General features: G+C 41.6%; 1 protein-coding gene across 1 annotated transcript; it reads right to left on the reverse strand.

Annotated features, from left to right (window-relative positions):
* Positions 1 to 17335: 17335 nt before the first annotated feature.
* Positions 17336 to 19750, reverse strand: LOC147881423 (abscisic acid 8'-hydroxylase 1-like). The gene is made up of 9 exons (XM_087402389.1): positions 19530 to 19750; positions 19092 to 19410; positions 18829 to 18984; positions 18496 to 18738; positions 18321 to 18410; positions 18140 to 18218; positions 17749 to 17855; positions 17547 to 17665; positions 17336 to 17441 (listed from the first exon to the last, which is right to left on the reverse strand). The coding sequence occupies exons 1-9, from the start codon at positions 19748 to 19750 to the stop codon at positions 17336 to 17338; spliced, it is 1440 nt and encodes a 479-aa protein (XP_087258515.1).
* Positions 19751 to 20225: the final 475 nt, after the last annotated feature.

Consider the following 20225-nt stretch of genomic DNA (forward strand, 5'->3'; position numbering starts at 1 on the left):
ACTTTCACTTCATGGAACACTCTGTGTACTACAATATTCTTAAGGCTTTGTTTACTGTATGTTGAATGCATGGGGATTTTCCTTTTTCAACCATTCCCAATGCAGTAGAAAAAGCATGCTGCACAAATACGGTGTCATGTTCCCTATCATGTGAAATGTCGAAATGGTAACTGTGTTGCGCTAACCTAGACTCCTATAATTCAGCAAATAGATTGGCATCAGGTGTGGAAGAATCAAACAAATGACTGTACGTGATATGCACAACAATTGTTATCTGCTTGTTGTACCAGTGAGCACTTTGTATCTCATCTTGTTATTGAAAAGAAGTCTAATTAAAGTATATAATGAAGCAAAACAATTTTCAACCGCTGCACTGGTTTAGGACAATCACAATTTCAATCACCGGGCGGGTTTAGGACACCTTTAGGATAGTCAACCATCGGGCTGGTTTAGGGCACGTTTAGGACAGTCATAATTTCAACCACCGGGATGGTTTAGAACACTGTCACAGTTTCAACCACCAGGATGGTTTAGCCTGACGGTCTCAACTTCACATATTAAACAATAATAAGTATATTGCTTTTCATTTCTGAATTTCACCACCATTAGAAAATAACAATATATTGCTTTTCATTTCTGAATTCCACAATTTAATAGTGGTATATGACCCAAATAGCAGGAAATTAAATTTAACAAATTTAAGTACTAAGAAACACAATAATTTCAACCACCGAGCTGGTTAGTAACTAATGTCTGTTCAACCACATTGGTTCAGGACAATCACATAACTGGTGATTAAGTTGAAGCAGCCACAGTTGCATGATGTTCCAACCACCCGGCTAGTTTAGTAAAATAACAATATATTGTGAAATATATTGCTATTAATTTTTGCTCAAACATGCCACTGGGATGGACAACAACTAATGTCTATTCAACCATGTTGGTTTATGACAATCACATAATTGGCAATTGAGCTAAACTAGCATATGGTTGCATGATGTTCCAACCACCGAGTTGGTTTAGGACAATCACATTTAGTCCAAGCGTGGTTTAAGAAATGAAACAAGTAAACTATCCTAAATCACAAACAACCACTAGGCTGATTCAGGCACCACTGACCTACGGTGTATCTAGCATGTGTATGATGTGCTCCTCAAACACCTTGCATCCCATCCGCTTCTTATATATGTCCTTTCTATTTGGAGAAACTCTCGTATTTTCATGCCAAAACATCATCTAGCAATGACTTTTGCAATTAGGCTATCTCTCCTTTTCTTGCAGTCTGTTGAAGCCCACAGACTTCTCGGATCAGGATGATTGTGCATTGCTTCTGTTCTACATTCAACCGCTGAAGCCACGTTGGTCCTTTGGATTGACAACATCTTTGACATTGTGCACCCAAGCCATTTCTCCTTTGTTTTAGGGGATACCAACATAGCTAATGTCACCCTCTTTGCAGTTAGTTGATCTAAGTTGTACACCCCTTTCACTTTCTATGGGCCATTTCTTAGGTTAAAGAGCATCGCCTCTTGGGCGTGCATCTCCGGAGGTGTTGGTAGGGTTGTTACTCTACGAACTTTAGGGTGTAGGCTAAAGCTTGTGAAGACTCGAGACTGGTGATCACCTGAATGGCATGATGCTACTGCCTCAAATGCTCCCACCAATCGTCACACCATAGCTCGTGTTCTTCGCTTGATGGCAATGATCGAATGCATGCATCTGCAACCGCTTCTTGCTATTGCTCTGCAAGGAGTCTTCTTTCTTCTCGTTGTTTCTCCCTTCGTAGATGTTGCAAAAGTGTCTTCCATTGCCGACTCGATACCATGCCAACGCTTTCCTCGACCCATAGTTTGTTCCTTGTGCCTTGAGCTGGCTTTTCGAATTTCCTGTCTCATAGCCCCTGTCTGCTTCTCTTGCAAGCCATGGCGAGCTGCATGTTGCCATTGATGCCATGGCCACGATCAATCCCGGATAGACCCAGGAAAGCTAGTTGGTGAGGCAAGCAAAGAATAGAAGACAACTTACCCAAAAGAAGACAATGGCAAACCAGAGTTTGCACAACGTCACATTGAGGTGTGTGCAGGTTGTTGGGCATTTGCAGGGTGGGGGCAAGTTGCAAGTACTTAATCTTCCAAGATTTGATAGACATGAAGTGTGAAAATTTCAAATTCGCAGAAGTAGCAAAATTTCAACCACCAATTTTTCCCCCCTCCGACGATACACGTAAGTAGACTTGGATATCCCAAACAAGTGCAATGTGGCTTAAAATGCTTCAAAATACAAATAGGCCAAAGGGCATGCTATCGGGTTTGATGCTGTGTATTATTAAATGCAATGACCTTTGGCATGCTTATGAGATATATCGCAAGCAAGTCCATGGAAAAATAAATAATTCAAAATTGTAAATAGTGTTGGATTTATTAAAATATCTTTGCACATGCACAAATTGCACTTTTCCAACTTCTTCCATTTTAGGATGAATTAAGATACCAATACCAACAACTATCAATGTTTTAAGACCACCATGCACTAGTCCCAATAGTTTGGATTCCAAATTTTAAATCCGTTTTGGTTTTCAACAAATCAAAAGAGAGTTATGAAGCGTGCCCTCAAATGGGTATGCATCACTTTAGCACAACATTAGAGGCCCATTAACCCATGCATAATGATCTCATTGAGGTGTGTCCTTGGGTTGAGGCGAAGCTCACGTAGTGTACTTTAGAATGATTACTTGGTTGCATGTATGCATAGAATAAAATTTTGACGTTTTTGAATAAATTGCTATATCCTATAGTCTTTAGGATGCATGCTTCACATGCAACATAGCAATTGTAATGCTTTAATGGTCTCGTTCAAAATCCCTATTCCATAATTTTTTTCTCTCATGTTCAAGTTTGGAATGTGTACTACAACTTGAAGACAAAGTTTGTTGAATTCCATTCAGCAATGCATAAGTTATGGGTCATGCAAGATACCAATATACAAAAAAGTCCCTGAACCTCACCAAAAATGGCTACACCCAAGCAAACAATGACCCACACACACACACACGCACACACACACACACACGTAAAATGGTAAAAGTGTCAAGCAATAAATGCATATGTTGGGATATGAAATATACATATGATGCGTGCATACATTAAACATCTCTAGGATCATTAAAAGCCTAGCGGAACACCTTTTCAAGGGGGAGAGGACATTTCACATAATTTTTTGACATTTAGCATGACAACCTAAGGAGAACCTAAGAGCCTGTTCCTGCATTAAGGGGTGGTTGGAAATCATATTGGCAAGGAAAAACCAGCTAGAAATCAGGGTTTCAGTTTCTTTTTAGTTCACACGAAGTCATTTGTAAGGAATATTTTGCAGGTGTTCAGACTTTGCATGTCAAAAATTTGATGTGTCGCAAGGGGATCCTGGTTTTATCTTAAACCCCTCCTTGAAGGCGCTCGTGAGAAAAACTCGTTATCTTTAGAAATGCAATCATTGTAATCAAAAACTTCACACCGTGAGAAGGTTAAAAGAAGCAACCAAATTTAAAAAAATTAGAAACCCAAAAATTCGCGTGAGTAGCCTATAAAAGAGCAAACTATTTTATTAAGTATGAACCACAATGGTGCACAGTTGTATGTAGTTGTATTTGATGGCAATTTAGTACCAAGATCAAAAATGAATCTTCAGATGTAAGCTAATGCGACCCAACGCTATAATGCCGTGACATTTAGCATGAACAAACCACAATGGTATACAGTCGTTTGCAAGATGGCAATTCACTACAAAAAATATAACTATTCCTCCTCGCCATCTTTTTGGAAATGAAGCGGGGGGTGTAATTTAATATGACCCCAACGCTTGGTTCCTCTCTTTGTAAAGGGCCAATATCCCTTCAAAGGGATCTTTTGGGGAAGTGGTTCCACCCATGCAAAAATCCATAGCTAAGTGATTCAATCTACTGGTAGACATACGATCCACATTAGTGCAAAAGATGGTCGTATTATAATTGAAGAGGAAATTATACATCACCTTTCCTTGCATCTTGATATTGTGATACACTGGATTTTCTCTTTGGCCAACATATTGCTTCATGTGCTTCTTGGTTTTCCTAAGTTTTTCTTTCCAAAGAACTATTATTATTTCTATTGGTTGCTACTGGTGGTGGCTAATCAGACTAGCCAACCAGAGTTCTGAGTGACCGAGTTGTAGGTTACCAAGGTGCCATCTTGTTGCCATCAACCAGGGAGCCTTGTATGCGGTGTGTGGATAAAAATGTAAATATGTTTCTCACTTATTACATGCTGATGGGTAGGTGCATAGCTATGTACATTGCCAGTTGGTGGTGGCTTTGAGCTATGGACACTCTCATAAAAGACTCTACACTGTTCTTGAGAAGGTAGACACTTTGCAGGGACTTTTGGGAAATGATCAGATGAAGTGTGGGTGCACTAGTTCACTCCAGAGTTTTGTGGTATCCATATCACTTATGTTGGTTTGAGGATGACATGCCCGATGATGTTTTCCCACATGGGTTGTTTTATGTGGTTATATGTGGGCATTTATGCCTCGAATGCCTTGTATGAAGCTTGTATGTGAAGAAGTGGTGCGTAAGATCTAGAATTTGGGATTACTTGTCTAGGCCTAAGTTTTGTGAAGGGATGGGAGAGTGGTAAAAATGCATATGATGATGTGGAGAATCAAAAAAGGCATGCATGAATTATGGCTACGTGAGGATGAAGGCAAGGAGCTTTTGGATGGCGAGGTGGCGACTGGGAGTTTTAGGACTTGGCTGAGGATCTCTACTAAGTGGGAGAAGGAGGGAAGCTGGGGGGGGATCACAGTGTGAAGGAGATAGGCGATGGAGGTGATGAGCTTCTGAGAGCGGAAGGGCGACGTGTGTGTTTCAGGAGCAAGAAGTTATTGTCGTATGTGAAGAGGAGAGCTCTATGAGCAAAGGCACGCTATGGAGTTGGGAGCTTTGGGACAGAGATAGATTCTCTGTAGGAAGCTTGAAATCCATGGCAACATGGGTGATACGTGAGCTCAAAGGCCAAAGAGAGGAATCGACCATGGCATTGGGTACAAGCTGGGTACGCAATGATCAGGAAGCTATCTTCGTATGAAGGCCATAATTCGATGATGAGAGCTCAGTGGGCTCTCTGAGTAAGAGGTAAATAGTGCAGGATTGTGGCTAGTGCATGGCGGGTTGCAAGTGGTTAGTACTTGGTGGGAGCTTCTTGCACAAAGAGGTTGACAGTCCTGTGAGGGAGTTTTTTTTTTTGGCTGTGGATGGGGCATCACTACTATGGAAAGTTTGGAGAACATTGGGTGGTGGAAGGCTGTGACCTCCATGAGGAGGAGAGGGACCTTTGGATAGGCGGTTGCTTGATTGTAGCTATAGAGACCTTGAATGTGGGAAGCACTATCTAAGAGGTTGGCATGTTGGTTGAGGCAATAACAAGATGAAGGTAATGGCGATCTGCATTGATGAAGTTTTGCTATGCAATACATATGTAAACTTGTGTGATTGTGAGGCAATATGCTCTGCATGGTGATGAGGTGTTTGAAGAAATCTAGCTTCTGTATCAGTTCAAGCACGACTGTGTGGTTGAAGGAAATATCGAGGTGGTGTGCTCTCCATAGTAGCTCCCGTGACTCTTGAATAGTAGAGTGTGCAAGTTTGTGATTGTTTGCTCGAATAGGCTCAAGTGCATCGTCTCTTCCAAGATTGTCACCAAAGTGAGCATGTTCTACAATTGCATGTGTTTGGTGGCTAGCTATAGCATATTTGGTGCTCGTTGTTGAACAAGGGAAGAGGCCTTGGCTGAGGTAATATGACTATGGACTGCAGAATGGATAAGGAATTTTGATGCTTTAATAGAGGAGGCCGTAATGCATGATAGCAAGGCGGATGGTGTCTTGCCTTTACATTGAGGTTATTGTAATTCTCTAAGGCAATGGGATGTTGATAGAAGGTATCTAAGTCCTTATGGGCAGTGGTGTGTGAGTGGAAGGGGAACTGCAATTATGGATGATCATGTAAAGGAGATGGGCTGCATCATTTCTAGTGCTTGATTTATAATCTTGGGAAAGATAAAATAAGATTCATGACCATGGTCCGTCTAGCCATCAAGCCACACATGGCCCCCATCTGGTGTCCAAACTAGCACCTACTGGATAACCGAGCTACTCAAATGCCTTCTCCTCATATGGGGGGCTTACAAGTAGAGTTTGCTAGTTCCTACGTAGTGGGTAGTTGTCTTGTGAGTTGTGGAATTTTCAATATCTGGTGCACTTCTTAGTTGTGTCACGAGATACATGGCATCTGATATTGCATGTAAATGATGAAGAGTGGATTGATATGAGTTTGCCAGATCAGGAGGATATTCCTGAGGAAGTTTTATCTGGGATTATGTAAAGATGAGGATTTGGAATAAAAGTACATTTTGTATGTTGTCGGGTGGCTTCAATAAATGTGAACTGTGGATGTGATAGATTATAAAGGTATATATAGCTGTACTGTGTTTTTTTGCATCCACATTTTGGTGCCTCCACGGAGGAAGTTCACTTTAGTTTACAAGAGTGAAAGAGCAGATGTTCTGAGCTGTGTTGCAAGCAATGGGGAGAAATCCACACATGAGAGTGATATAGTGTGAGTGGTGTGGAGAGTGTGGTCACAGGAAGGACAGATGCATTGAAGTCTAGCTACATGTGATCTGACTTTGTGCCAGAGTGCAGAGAGCTTTGAAAGTGCCTGCCCACAAGAAAAAGAATGCTCTTTGGATGAAAAGTGAGCTTCTTCAGTAGTGTGTTTGCTGTTGCTTTCCAGTTTTGTTGTGGTTGAGATAGGCCAGAGTGTGGCAGTTGAAGGATTGTGAGGATGGCACAGGACTTCTCAAAGTGCTGGGGGATGCCACATGAGAATGCAGTGAGATTCCTGGAAAAGATGGAATTTACAGGACTTATGAAAGATAGGGTGACCCCTAAGATTTTGTTTCAAATCATGAACTATTGTTTGCAGGGAGATGCAAAAGCATGGCTGCAGACTCAAGTTGCTACCTACAGGACTACTCATCCTGAGCAGCAAAATCTGGAGTATACAGTGGTGAGAGTAGCTTTCCTGGCACGGTTTGCACAAGCCAGGAGCCCTAATGAAGTTTGGAAAGAGCTGTGAAAGGTGAGGCAGGAGGAAGAGCAAGATGTGAATCAGTATCTAATCTAGTTTGGGAGGTTATGGAGTTTATGGTGTGAAGCTCTTGTTCCAGAGGTACCACCTCAAATGATCAAGCGTGATCGTTTCATAGCTGGCCTGAAACCTACACTCAAATTGAAAGTGGAGCTTGGAAAGAGTTGTGCAAGGTGAGGCAGGAGGAAGAGCAAGATGTGAATCAGTATCTAATCTAGTTTGGGAGGTTATGGAGTTTATGGTGTGAAGCTCTTGTTCCAGAGGTACCACCTCAAATGATCAAGCGTGATCGTTTCATAGCTGGCCTGAAACCTACACTTAGATTGAAAGTGGAGCTGAAGAATCTGGATAGTTTTGAAGATGCTGTCATAGTGGCCAGGGAGAAGGAATGGAAAATCCAAAGACCTAAGGTAGCTTGGCATGCAAGAAGAGCCTAAGAATCTGATTGGAAGTCCAGAAGTAATAGAAACTTATGTAGAGAGAGAGGCGGTGTCTGTTCCTATACAGGATGACTCCCTGAAGAAGGACTTGCATGATGCTGTAGAGCTTATGAAGTCACTCAGCCTCAATTGGATGGAGACTGCAGGAAGAGGAAGAGGCCGAGGTGTGCAAAATAATAGGAGAGATGTACAGGCTGGGAGTGAAGGAAATTCAGCTGAAATAGGTAGAGGACGGGGATACATGAGCAATGTGAAGTGCTGGAACTGTGGAGAGTGGATACGTATTAGCCCTCACTGTGATGAAACTAGCAAGAGTAGGTGGAGAAGTTTATCGCGTAATGCAGAAGACACATGATAGGTCAGGAGACTTTAATGTGGAAGTGAAGGATTTGAATCGGCCCTCTACCAGTGGGGTCAAATGGAAAGATAAAGGAAAGGGAAAGGCAATCAACCTGATTAGGGTGGAGACTATCCTAGAGATCATGCCAGTGGCAAAGAGAACAAGGAGTGCAATAGAAGAAAATGGACACTCTGCAAAAAAAGGGAAGCATGTGGAGTTTGATCTCAGCCCTCAGTCTCCGAAAAAGAAAAGTCGGAGGCCCAAGAAACATTATAAAACTTTAGATTTGCACATTGGTCAAGGACAAGAGGAATACACATTGATGAATGATTTGAAGGGGAGGACAATTAATATAACTTTTGCACAGTTACTTGGTTTGTGCCTGAAGCTCAAGAGAGAATGGAAGAAGTTGGCTAATCCCAGGAAAAGTAATGAGCAGGAACCTACAAGAGGAGAGATGGAGACATCTAATGTCTATAGAAGATCTTCCAGATTTATGCCCTGCAGTGGATGCATGGTGTGGAGGTATGAGTGTTGGAGAGGAATATGTTGATGGCGGTGCACATATAAGTGTCATGACTCAGGCATGTATGGAGAAGTTGGGGCTAAAATTGATGCACATTCAGATTTCAGGCTCCGATTGGCAAACCATGCGAAGGTGAAGTGTTTGGGTATATGCACAGGAGTAGTAGTGGATGCTTTTGGAGTATCATGTTGCATTAATTGGCCACATTATGCTTGCTGGTTTGGGAGCATACTCGTTGATTTTGGGCAAACCTTGGGGGGGTCACTCATCATATGTAACCCTATCACGTAACAGAAGGATATTTTTTATTTCTAAAATTTACAGAAATATATATACATAAGGGACTATTTAAAATAGTTTTGGAAAAAATTTACAGATTTGTATAGAAAAGGGGTACATCTTATTAATGAAAAATTTACAGATAAGGGATTTTAGAAATATGCCTTGAACGCACGTGGTATAGAGGGTTTATACATAGTGACCCCCCTGAGGGCTCAGACAAGTGGGAGCAATATAAAACTGGAAGATGGGTACAATTACAATGCATAATAAGAAGGGAAAGGCCAAGAAATTTGATATGAGCAGCAGACGAGAAATAGAAGAAGAACCAGAAGAGACAAGCATGGAAGAGGAGTCAGACAGTGAGATAGAAGAAGAAAGTACTACATTTGAGGAGGAGGGGCAAGTATCATTTCTGTTGAAAGAATCTGATGCATATGAATTGCAAGTAGCGGAGATACAAGAAGCTAAGGAGGAGAGTAAGCTTAAAGATATGGATAACTTGATGCAAACCCCACCTTCCAAGACAGAGAGAGAGGAGATATTGCTATCCATGCTGAATTCCAGTATGGAAGAAGTGGAGAAGGAGGAGTATATGAAGGTCATTCATCAGTATCCTCAGTTGTTTATTACCTCACATGAAGAAATCCGGGGTTTCAGATGTGAGCCAATGCACATTGAGCTAAAAGAAGGCAGTAGGCCTGTTTTTTAGAAATTGAGGACACACAGAGAGCTTTTGCATGTGCTGAGAGAGGAGTTAAATAACTTGCTCAAAAGCGGGGCTAATTTATCTAGTGGAGCATTCAGATTGTGGCAATCCAGTGGTAATCATTCCTAAGCACATAGGAGGATGGAGAGTATGCATTGATTACAAACCTCTCAATGCAGTAACAAAAAGCAATCATTATCCTCTTCCTTTTATTGATGATATATTGGATAGAGTGGCAGGGTATGAGAAATACAATGTGTGTGATGGATATTCTGGATACTTTCAGATTTCAATTGCAGAGGAAGATCAAATCAAAACTACATTCATCACACTCTGGGGTTGCTTTTGTTACTGAGTAGTGCCATTTGGATTGAAGAATGCACCGGCATGGTATTAGGAGAATACTAATGAAGTGTTAGCTCCTTTCATTGATAAATTTGTGAGAACATTTCTGGATGATATATGTGTGTACAGTTCCAAGAGAGAGCATTTATGGAGGCTGGATCAAGTGTTCCACAGAATGGATGAAGCAGGAGGACAATTCAATCCATGGAAGTGTCATTTGGGATGCTCCAAAGTGAAGTTATTGGGACATATAGTATCTCAAAATGGCATTGAGCCTGATCCAAAGAAGGTGAAAGCCGTTATCTTACTTCCAGCTCCCTCTACATCAAAACAGTTGTAGACTTTTGTGCAGAAAGTAAAGTATATGACAAGATTCATACATTTAGTCTCTCAGCTGTTGTATCCTTTGCAACAAGCTATGAAAGAAGAACCTCTACAATGGAGTGAGGATTGTGAAGTAGTGTTCAATTGAGCGAAGGAAGTGTTGTAAGAGATTGCTTGTGTGAAAGCTCCAGATTTCTCTCAGACCTTTTATGTGAACCCTTCATTTGGACCAAATGCTGTGGGAGCCATCTTATTGCAAAAAGGGGAGGAATCTCGTTTTATGAGGCATGTATATTATGCTAGCAGAGTTAAGACAGAAGTATAGAGGAAATATATAGAGGCAGAGCTGATTTTGTCAAGCTTGGTGTATGCTTGTAGAAAGTTCATGGCATATCTTATCTCAAAGCCATTTGTGGTTTTGACTTGCTACCCTTTATTGCCTCAGCTTTTTAATAATTCAACACTTTCTCGAAGCATGATGAAGTGGTTGGTTGAGCTACAAGAATATGCTTTCTCATTTCTGGTGGAGAGAACTTCCAGAGCCACACTGGCAGATCCGTTAACATACAAAGAGGGTCCCATTTTGGTGAAGGAAGTGGAGAAGAAGATGGATAAGGAAGAGCATGCTATCATTCTAGGAGCATCTATCTTGCATTTTGATGGTTCATAAGGAAGAGTTTACATCAAGCTAAAGGAGGCTATGTGATTACTGATTCAGATAGCAAGCTGGCTATGTACATAGCTATACACCTACCCATCAGCATGCAATAAGTGAGAAACATATTTACATTTTTATCCACACATCTCTAGCAACCCCTTTCTTCGGCTATGACATTCATGTCCAGCAGTGAGCCGAAAAGAGATGAAAGATCCAAACTTCTTCTTCACTTTGCATTGACTTCCATCAATTCTGCCACAGCTCATTATCTTCATGATCCTCCTCTTTCAGTGCTACCATCAATCGTGCAAAATATTTCTTCAACCAGACACCATTGAATCTCTTCTTATGTTTCTTACCATCTAAATCAGTCAATTGATAAGTTCCATTTTCGAATTTCTTCTCCACTCTGTATGGGACCTTCCCATTTGGTTTGAAAAGTAGTATGAAATGTACTATCCAGTTTGTTATTATATCTGAGAACTAAGTCTCCATTTTTAATTTCTTTTTTCTTTAATTTTTGCATTTTCCAATTCTTGCCTCCGCATTTGCACTCTAGCATAATGCTCAAAAGCCAAATCCCTGTGTAACTGCATCACCTACAGTGCCAATAATCTCTCCTTGTAACTGTTTACAGGCTCGTATCCTTCTTCAACCAAAAATTTCAAGGCTGGTATTTCCACATCCAGTGGCAGTATTGCTTCTTTCCCATATACCAAAATTTCCTTCTCTTTTCCCCTCTCTCTTTCTCTTTTTTCCTCTCTTTTTCTCTTCTTTTCATAAGCATATGCACTTGCCTATGCTTATGCTTATGCATGAGCATATGCATTTGCCTATGCTTATGCTTATACATGAGCATATGCTCATATGCTCATGCATAAGCACATGCATATGCTTTCTCTCTTTTTCTCTTATGCATATGCTTTTCCTTCTCTTATGCTTATGCTCTTTTCTCCTCTTCTTTTTTCCCTCTTTCAATCTCTTTTCCCCTCTTCCTTCTCTTCTTTTCCCCCTCTTTCAATCTCTTTCCCCCTCTTCCTTCTCTTATTTTTCCCCTCTTCCTTCTCTTCTTTTTCCCCTCTTTCAATCTCTTTCCCCCTCTTCCTTCTCTTATTTTTCCCCTCTTCCTTCTCTTCTTTTCATAAGCATATGCATTTGCCTATGCTTATGCTTATGCATGAGCATATGCTCATATGCTCATGAATAAGCATAAGCATATGCTTTCTCTCGACTTTCCCTCAAATGCTTTACCTCATATGCATTTGCCTATGCTTATGCTTATTTCCTTTTCCTTAGTCGTATTTTTTTTCACATGCTCCTTAGCCGTATTCGGTTCTTTGTTTTTTCAAATAGATTCTAAATGGAACCACCATGCCCTCACCCATGGGTATCCTCCTTAAACCCCAACCCAGTTCCCCATGTCACAGGGATTATAGACATAGATTCTCTGCTACCTCATGTAAAAGAGAAGATTGTGCAAGAGAGCGACTGGGTGAAGTACAACGTGGAGGTGCGTGCACTTGGGTGGGGTCCAAGCCGAGGTCCAAGCCAAAGGGTAGTGGAGCAAGGGTGACTGAGGAATGCACGACACAACCTATGAGATCTTCGTAGGTTATGGAGAGACCGCCACGATCGGTGGAGCCTCAAATATGATTGTGTAAAGGACATAATGGATTGTGTGGAGGCCTTCGTGGATTGCGAGTACATAATCACTGAAGAGCATCATTGCATATTTAAAGAAGTGGAGGATGAGGTCCCCAGTGATCCGCCTAGCGGCATGGACGAGGAAAGTACCTTGGATAGTAGACCTCCTCCACCATTTTGGCATTTTTGGAGAATGTCTCTTTTGGAGACATATATTTTTTATATACATACTTTTGGAGACATACTTTTGTCAATATTTTTTATACATGAAAATCTTCTTGGATTCCTTTTTTCTTTCATAAATATTTGTCATTTCAAAACTAGCTTTTCATAATTGTTTTAAGTAAATAATTGTCCTTTCATGTTTATCCTTTATGCATTGATGTCATTTCATAATTTTCACAAGTGATTAATTGCCTTTTCATAATTTCTTGAATTTGAATTTCATAATTATCTTAAGTAATTAATTGTCTTGCCACTTCTTACCTACTCTTGTTTTTTACCCAAAATTAGACATGGGAACACGTCGCATATTTGATGAGTACGGAAACCCTCATAGGAGGAGACATCAAGATCTCTACTCTCCAGAGGACTTTGATTCCACTCAGGCGACACCTCAGGGGCCTACCCCTGTGACTACCCCTGCGACTACCGACTCCTCTAGGACCTAGCACTGTGACTACCCCTCGGGGAACTCCTTTGCTAGCAGTCCATGGATTTGTCAAGACTCTCGATGAGTTTGTCGCATAGATGACTGATGCGGAGGTAGTGAGATTCTTATCTCTGCTATCTGGCCAGAGGACCTTAGCTCTTCTCTCTCCTACACCGATGGCTGGACCTACTTGACAGCCATCCCCTCTAGTCCCTTTGACTGAGGGGTCATCACCTGGGCATACCCATCGTAAGGGAAGGAAAAGTAGGAAGGGTCGCTTATGTTGTGTTGACTCGGGAGATGTAGATGAGTCAGCACACTCACATTCCTATAGGTCTCCACTTGGTCATGAGACCCAATACCAGTCAGGTCCCTTGCCCTCTCCCACTCTCTCTGCTACTCCTCGCTCCATAAGCATTCGTAGTAACACCCCTTGTTTTGGCTCTGGAACTCCCATCAGTCCTCCTTACCCGCCCGAGGACCTATCCTATGAAATCACAGTGCTTAGAGAGATAATAGAAAATAAAAAGGGCTCAGCAGTGATGGCCACCATGAGGCGGTTGATGAGCCACCACTTCAAGAGCGGCATAGCTACTGACTAGCGGTACCAGGATGATGAAAAGAAGAATGCAGTCATCGATGAATTGAAAAGACAATATCCTAGCCCCCCAAATTGGGAGTTCAGTAACTCTTACATGAAAGAGCGCATGGGTGGGGTCTCGAAGCATTGTAGGTCCACCTTGCATACTTCCATCATAAAGGGGAAGGCTAAACCCAGTTGGGCAGACAAAGGTGACTCGAAGTTTTTCAAGAAGCAGTTCAGGGACCATGTCGAAACGTTCAAGGGTTAGAGGAGGATTGCGAGGAGACGGCTGGACTCCGTAGGTACTTTGGACTTTAGTGCAGGCCGATGGTTGGTGTTCGAGGCAACCGTGGTAAGTTTACTTCTTCTCATTTAATTTATTATTCTATTTTTTAAATTAAATATTGCACGCACTTTATCTAACTCTCGTAAATTGGGCCTACGATGGGTCGCCTTCCCACAGACACAGAGGCGAGACGCGCATTCTGCATATGAACAAAGCTGTGGTTTATTGAGATGGAGGCCATGGGAGTGACAGTCGATTGGGATGAGGGGGCTGCTCACATGGTATAAGTCTACTCCTATTTGTAATCTTACTTTTTAAATTATTTTATTCTTTAAGTTCCAATCTAATTTTCAATTAATATGGTTTCACTCTTAGAGTGCAAGCTCGAACATCCCATCAACAGAGGTGAGTGGTGATGGCGAGGGATTAGGCTTACACGGCTTCGACGAGAGCCAGGGATCACGCGTAGCTCACGAGGGCTAGGGATCAGGTTAGTGCGACCACAACGAAGATGAGTATAAGGATGAGGGCGAGGCTAGGATGACAATTCAGATGAGTAGTAGTAGTTGTAGTATTAGTAGTACTTTGTATATAGTTCGGCATGTATATGCTTCTGTATGTCAACTCGTTTGAGCGATTTTGTATCACCCTTTTTGAAAGGGTAATTTTGTAACAAACAATGTTGTATATCTTTGGCATGTATATGCTTCTATCGCTCAGCTCGTTTGAGCAATTTTGTATCACCCCTTTCACAAGGGAAATTTTATAACAAACAACATTCTTTTGCAATTACTAAAAAAAAACATTAGTGGGGCAAAACAGGGCTTGCTGTGGCCCTTTTTAGCCCCACTAATGTTTTTTTAAGCTTTTGTTAATTGTCACTATATAGCGACGTTTACCACTAGTGTCGCTATATAGCGACACTTATATAGCTACCGTTCTCTTTCGATGGTAATAGCGACGTAAATACCGACCTTTGTGCTCATAAAAAAAACTTTTTAGTGTAAAAAAGATTGGTATTTCCATCAAAAAACGTCCTGTGCCTTGTAGTGACCGCTCGGTATGTACCACAAATCCGTGCGGTACATGAAATAGACTGTGTGGTGTATACATTCCTTGCACGGTATAGGTGAACATCGGGCAATATACTTGTCCTTGTACCACACGATAGGTGGTTTTACCACACAATAACTGGCTGCAGCTGGTCCCAGTTAAAAAACGTGGCGGGGCTAGTTTAAATCGCTCCTGGGGGGGTCAAAAAAAGTTTACAATGTTTTAATATGCCGAATTAAAATGCCCGTTTTAATTTCCTCGCAAATCCCTGGTGAAGAGGGAACAACCTCAAATATTTCATTTGAATCATGTCCCAATGTATCCAAGCCTAATATCCATGACTTGTAATCCTATAAGTGAGGCTAACAAACCAAAATGTAAAATGCACAAAGCACTAATGCACAACATGCACAAGATCTCCAAACCCATCTCATTTTTGTAAATGTCGAAGCACCAATGCACAACATGCACAAGATCCCATAATCCCAAGAAACATGCTATACACACCTCTAAACTCTTTTTTTTTTTTTCTACAAAGCCCTAATGCACTAGCATCTTGAATCTATTCTTGGCATATGCATGATTATTGACAATTGCAATATGAAAATATGCTTAATACTTTTACTAGTGGTAAATGAATTATATCATCAGTACATAGGCCTTTATTAATGGGATGATAATCTCGATAATTGTAGCTAGGTCATCATGAATATCTGTGTGATCATGAGCTCTTGGGACATTATTATTGTGCACATAACACACCATGATCATGAGATTCAAAAACTGATTGGGGAACTACTTACATATGCTAAACAAAAAGGGCACTAGTCTAAGGTTCCCTGTAGGATAGTATTCTTGCTTCAGTTACTTATTACTAAAAATGTGATCATGAACCATTTCCATGAGCCCTTATTCTTAAAGAAAATAATTACATGTTAAGAAAGTAGCATACTATTCATATTCTGGACTCTTAAGAGACAATAAGAGGCCAACAAGATGGACTTCTACATACCAACCATCCTTCTCATAAGAAAGTAGAATAGTGACTATCTTAGAGCTATCTTATGGACAAAAATGGTTCATGTTACCCACATAATCTCAATTAGCTATCTCATTCACTCAATTAGTTAATTAATCCATGTGAGAGAGTGTACAATTTTTGCACAAGCAAGAATTGAACCCAAGCATCATTCTATTAAAGGGGGTTTGTTTGCATAAGTGAGAATTGGACCCAACACCATTGTTCTTCACATGGATATCTCTACTAAGGTAAACACACTTACTTATACTTGATCAGGGCACACTTTAGTATAAATTAACAAATGAATGAGGGAGAAAAGAGCCCTCCTCTAGTGGTTCCCTAGCATATGCTTTGCCATCTATGCCATGGTGCAATTTGAGGAGGGCCTCATCATTCATCCCTCCTCCTCCGCTTAGTTTAGTTAGCCCCACCTTAACTTTATACAGGCCCCCTTCAATAATGATCTGATTTGATGAGGGACTCATCATCATCCTCTCCCCTCCTTCCTTGAGTTTTTTTTGTCTAACACACTATTCAAAATTTTTGGACTTGTGTAAAGTCCAATTTGAGAAATGGACTAAAAAACAGTCCAGAATTTTTGAATATACTAGTAATGTTGTTTTTTGAACTAGATTTGACAACTCCAAACAAAAGATTTGGTGATTAAGTACTAAGAACATCAATGCATAACCAAATCTCTTATAGAGGTGGTCTACATAAACATCTTCATAACTTCTTATGAATTGAGCTACTATTACCTAAGAACATCAATAGATGACCAATTCTCTTAGAAAGGTGGTGTAAATAAACACCTTTATGTATAAGTGGTGTGCACACACCTTTATGACCATTTCTTTTAGAAAGGTGGTGTACATCCTGGATTTTGATATTTTGTTGATGTAGAGAACAAGAGTTGAACAATTTACCATAGCATTTTACTCTTCGAGGAGTTCAAATAATGAAACACATTCTCTCTTAAGTAATATATTATCATGGTCAAGTTCATCCTCAACATCATTCCAATTGAGCCGTTCCACACATCTTCAATTTATTCATAGGAAGCTTATAAACTTATTGTCGTGGTACAAACTTATTCAAACACTGATTCTCCATGTGCTATGCTTACATGAGTGACCCCCTTGTGCATGTATCAAGCAGTCTGATTTCTGCTTGTTCTAATGGTGTCGTTCTGGCTTATTTCTAATCTGAGCTTGTAGATTAGATGGTGGCACTCATTGGAGACTCAATTCATTCTTGCATGTATTATTAGATGTGTTAACTCCATGTGTGTATCAGTGGGGTAGAGGGGAGGCCACACTGATTGGGAATCCACCAGCGGGTTGAGCTTGAGATTGCACATAAACAGTGCCCAAGTCAGAGCCTCCTGCTGGCCTCCACCTGAGTTCACGGCAATCAACAATATTTCATCAATATTAGCTTGAACAGCCATCCCAATCGCAGCAGCATGACAGTTCACATTGTAAAGAGAGTGATAAAACGTACTTATACATGGTTATAAGCCGGTGGATAAAAATGAGGAACTCTTGCTTGGCTAGATCCATTCCAGCACAGATTCGAGGCCCGTTTCCCCACGGGATGAAGGAGTTTGGAGCCATTGGCCTCTGGCGGCACCAGGTCAGTTGCTGTTCAGTTTTGGTTTAAATCAGCTCAAAACGCTATTTTGGGTACTCCCACGATTGCGTACCTCGAAACGGCCAGGATCGAATTTCAAGGGATCACCATGCAACTTTGCATCCAAATGGATATGCTTAAAGGCCACAAGAACTTTCCAGTTCTTCGGAATCAGTTTTCCTGCGCACGCAAGCGGCCAATAGAGCAAAATATAAGCGACGTGATTGTGTAAAATTTGAGTTGAGACAGTATGGATCACGCTCCGTTATCGTATAGATTCGTACTGCAATAAGCATGATGATAAGAAGAAGACTATTTCCAGCACGGCAAGGTCAAGCATTTAGGCAGCTTGAAGGACGTAAAAGTATAGAGACTTCACTTGAGACAATACTTGTTTATAGGTTATATTGTACAGCGTTAAGCATACGAAGAAGCAGAACCCTTCCACGTTGATGTATTCCTACCAGCATACTCGACGTCTTCTATAGCCTCCCGCACGACATATGGTGCGATGTTTGCGATTCTTAGTGTCTCGGAGAAGACCTGGCCATGACATGAAGCACTCAGAATTCACGTTGCAATTTATCATCAGGTCTTAGGACTTAAGTATTTTCAGGAGGCCGCTGGGAGCCTGGGACTCCTTACCCTGAACGTTAGAGTCATCTTCCTTAGATCATCAGCTGTTAAGTCAGCGTCTTGAGACGTTTTTTCTTCAAGGATTCGGTTGTGCTCCTCCTGAGAAATTTATGCAATCATAATACAGGCTGGCTGGGAATCGAGATAACCCTGAAAAATAACTGAAGATAACCAAAGAACTGACCTCAACGCTTTTCATGAGGTTGGGATGACTGTGAAGGAAGTACATGGCAAAACAAATTGCCAGACCCGAGGTGTCATGTCCCCCAAACAAAATGGTCAGCAGGTTGTCAATTATCTGCTCGTCGTTCAAGGGCTCCTCATCTATCGTCATCAAGGCACTGAGGATATCTTTGTGGTGAGTGTGGCCCGATTGCCTTCTGACGAACAGGATTTTCTGTAAGAGTGCATATATACGTCTCCGAGCCTGGACCGGGCAAAAAGGATCCATGTGGTCACTCATCAGGCTATACGGTGCAAATGGTGCAGTACATCAAAATATGGAAAGGTTCCATACCTTGAGGGCGTCGCTATAACGGCTGCCAGGAACCTCGACAGGAATCGAAATGAGCCCCTTTAGAAATAGACCGAAGTCTTGTCGGAGAGATTGGACTTCTGGGCTGGAGTGGTCGATGTCGGAAACCGCCATCCTCAGCATGACTGTAAAAGTGAGCTGCTAACGCACATGGATGGTTTCGTCATCGGAGTCATCGATTCCGAGTTTAGCATACAACAGGATAGACATTGCTCAGACAAGAATATGGTTAAGGCACGACGTACATCCTTTGCTTCTGATAAGGTTTGGATAACGTCCTTGGACGCCCATCTGCTCAGAATGCTCCTTGCCTCCTTGTCAATCATGGGGATGAGATCGTGCAGAGCGTGGCCAGTGAGAGGCGCTTGAATAAGCCTGCGCAGCCGGGTATGCAGCTTCTGATCAGCGGTCAGAATGGAATCGTGACCTAGTATATTCGCGAACGATTTGAAGTAGGACACGCGAAATAGTGCTGGCGATTGCAGCACGAATTTGGCCATCTCAGGCGTGTTGACAGCGATTGTTGGAGCTCCAAATAAGTGCGTTCTGTAAATGTCTCCATACCTGCGAACAGCATCCCATGAATCCAATATTCATACCTTACGGTCGCATAATTCGCATACATAAAAAATAAGCTCGACGCAAAATCGTTCATCAAACATTTGGGTCAGTATCGATCATACCGGCGTCGACGATCAGTGAAGAAATGGTTTGGGTCGCCTTTACCGAGCAGCCGGAAAGTCTCCCCGATGATAGGCCACACCCAGAATGAGCCTGCAGGCACTCGCAGCTGCTGCTTGCCAGCTTTTCGAGTGGAATGCAGTCTGGAAGAGAAGAGACAGGTCCAAAGAAAGAGCAGCGCTGGGAGAAGGCCGACCAGGATGGTGGAGGATACGAGGTCCATAGCTAGCTACTTCAAAGAGACTGGAACTTGGAAGTGATGAAAATCAATCAGAATGCGCTATTATATACACCCTCACAGACGTACAAAATATAACGTCGGGTGTGGCTGAGGCAACTATGTTCCAGTAAAGACTCTAAGGAAGGTCGTGGGTTCGAGGCAACTATGCACTGTGCAGCAAGAGGATTTAGTGATGACAGATAGACAATTATGTATCTATATGTTGTGGGTTCAAGCCCCCAACTGATATTTTGTGAAAGTCTTGATATGTCAAGCCTGCGAAAGACACTCTAGATTCATCTCATATGAGTGAGCTCTACGCTAGAGAAGTTTTCAGCTTGCGCGATAGTTTGTGCACAAGGAATTTAAGAATAATATGGACCACGCTAGATAGTAGAGAAGTAGACAATTCCTAATAAGATAGACTTTTTCTATCTACGTATGCTATGTTAGTAAACTTAACAAACTACTTTACTTA

The sequence above is a fragment of the Dipteris shenzhenensis genome, chromosome 31 (assembly GCF_047967505.1).
Source record: "Dipteris shenzhenensis isolate YYH24624 ecotype China chromosome 31, Dip_SZ_1.0, whole genome shotgun sequence".
Taxonomy (NCBI): domain Eukaryota; kingdom Viridiplantae; phylum Streptophyta; class Polypodiopsida; order Gleicheniales; family Dipteridaceae; genus Dipteris; species Dipteris shenzhenensis.

Bases quoted from the DNA above. Each gene is read 5' to 3' on its own strand.
- LOC147881423 (XM_087402389.1), bottom strand. From the start codon at position 19,750: ATGGACCTCGTATCCTCCACCATCCTGGTCGGCCTTCTCCCAGCGCTG. The intron at 17,856-18,139 runs GTAGGAATACAT...TTGCGTGCGCAG, and splicing joins AGAAGACGTCGAGTATGCTG to GAAAACTGATTCCGAAGAAC. The intron at 17,666-17,748 runs GTACGCAATCGT...TGGTGCCGCCAG, and splicing joins TCGATCCTGGCCGTTTCGAG to AGGCCAATGGCTCCAAACTC.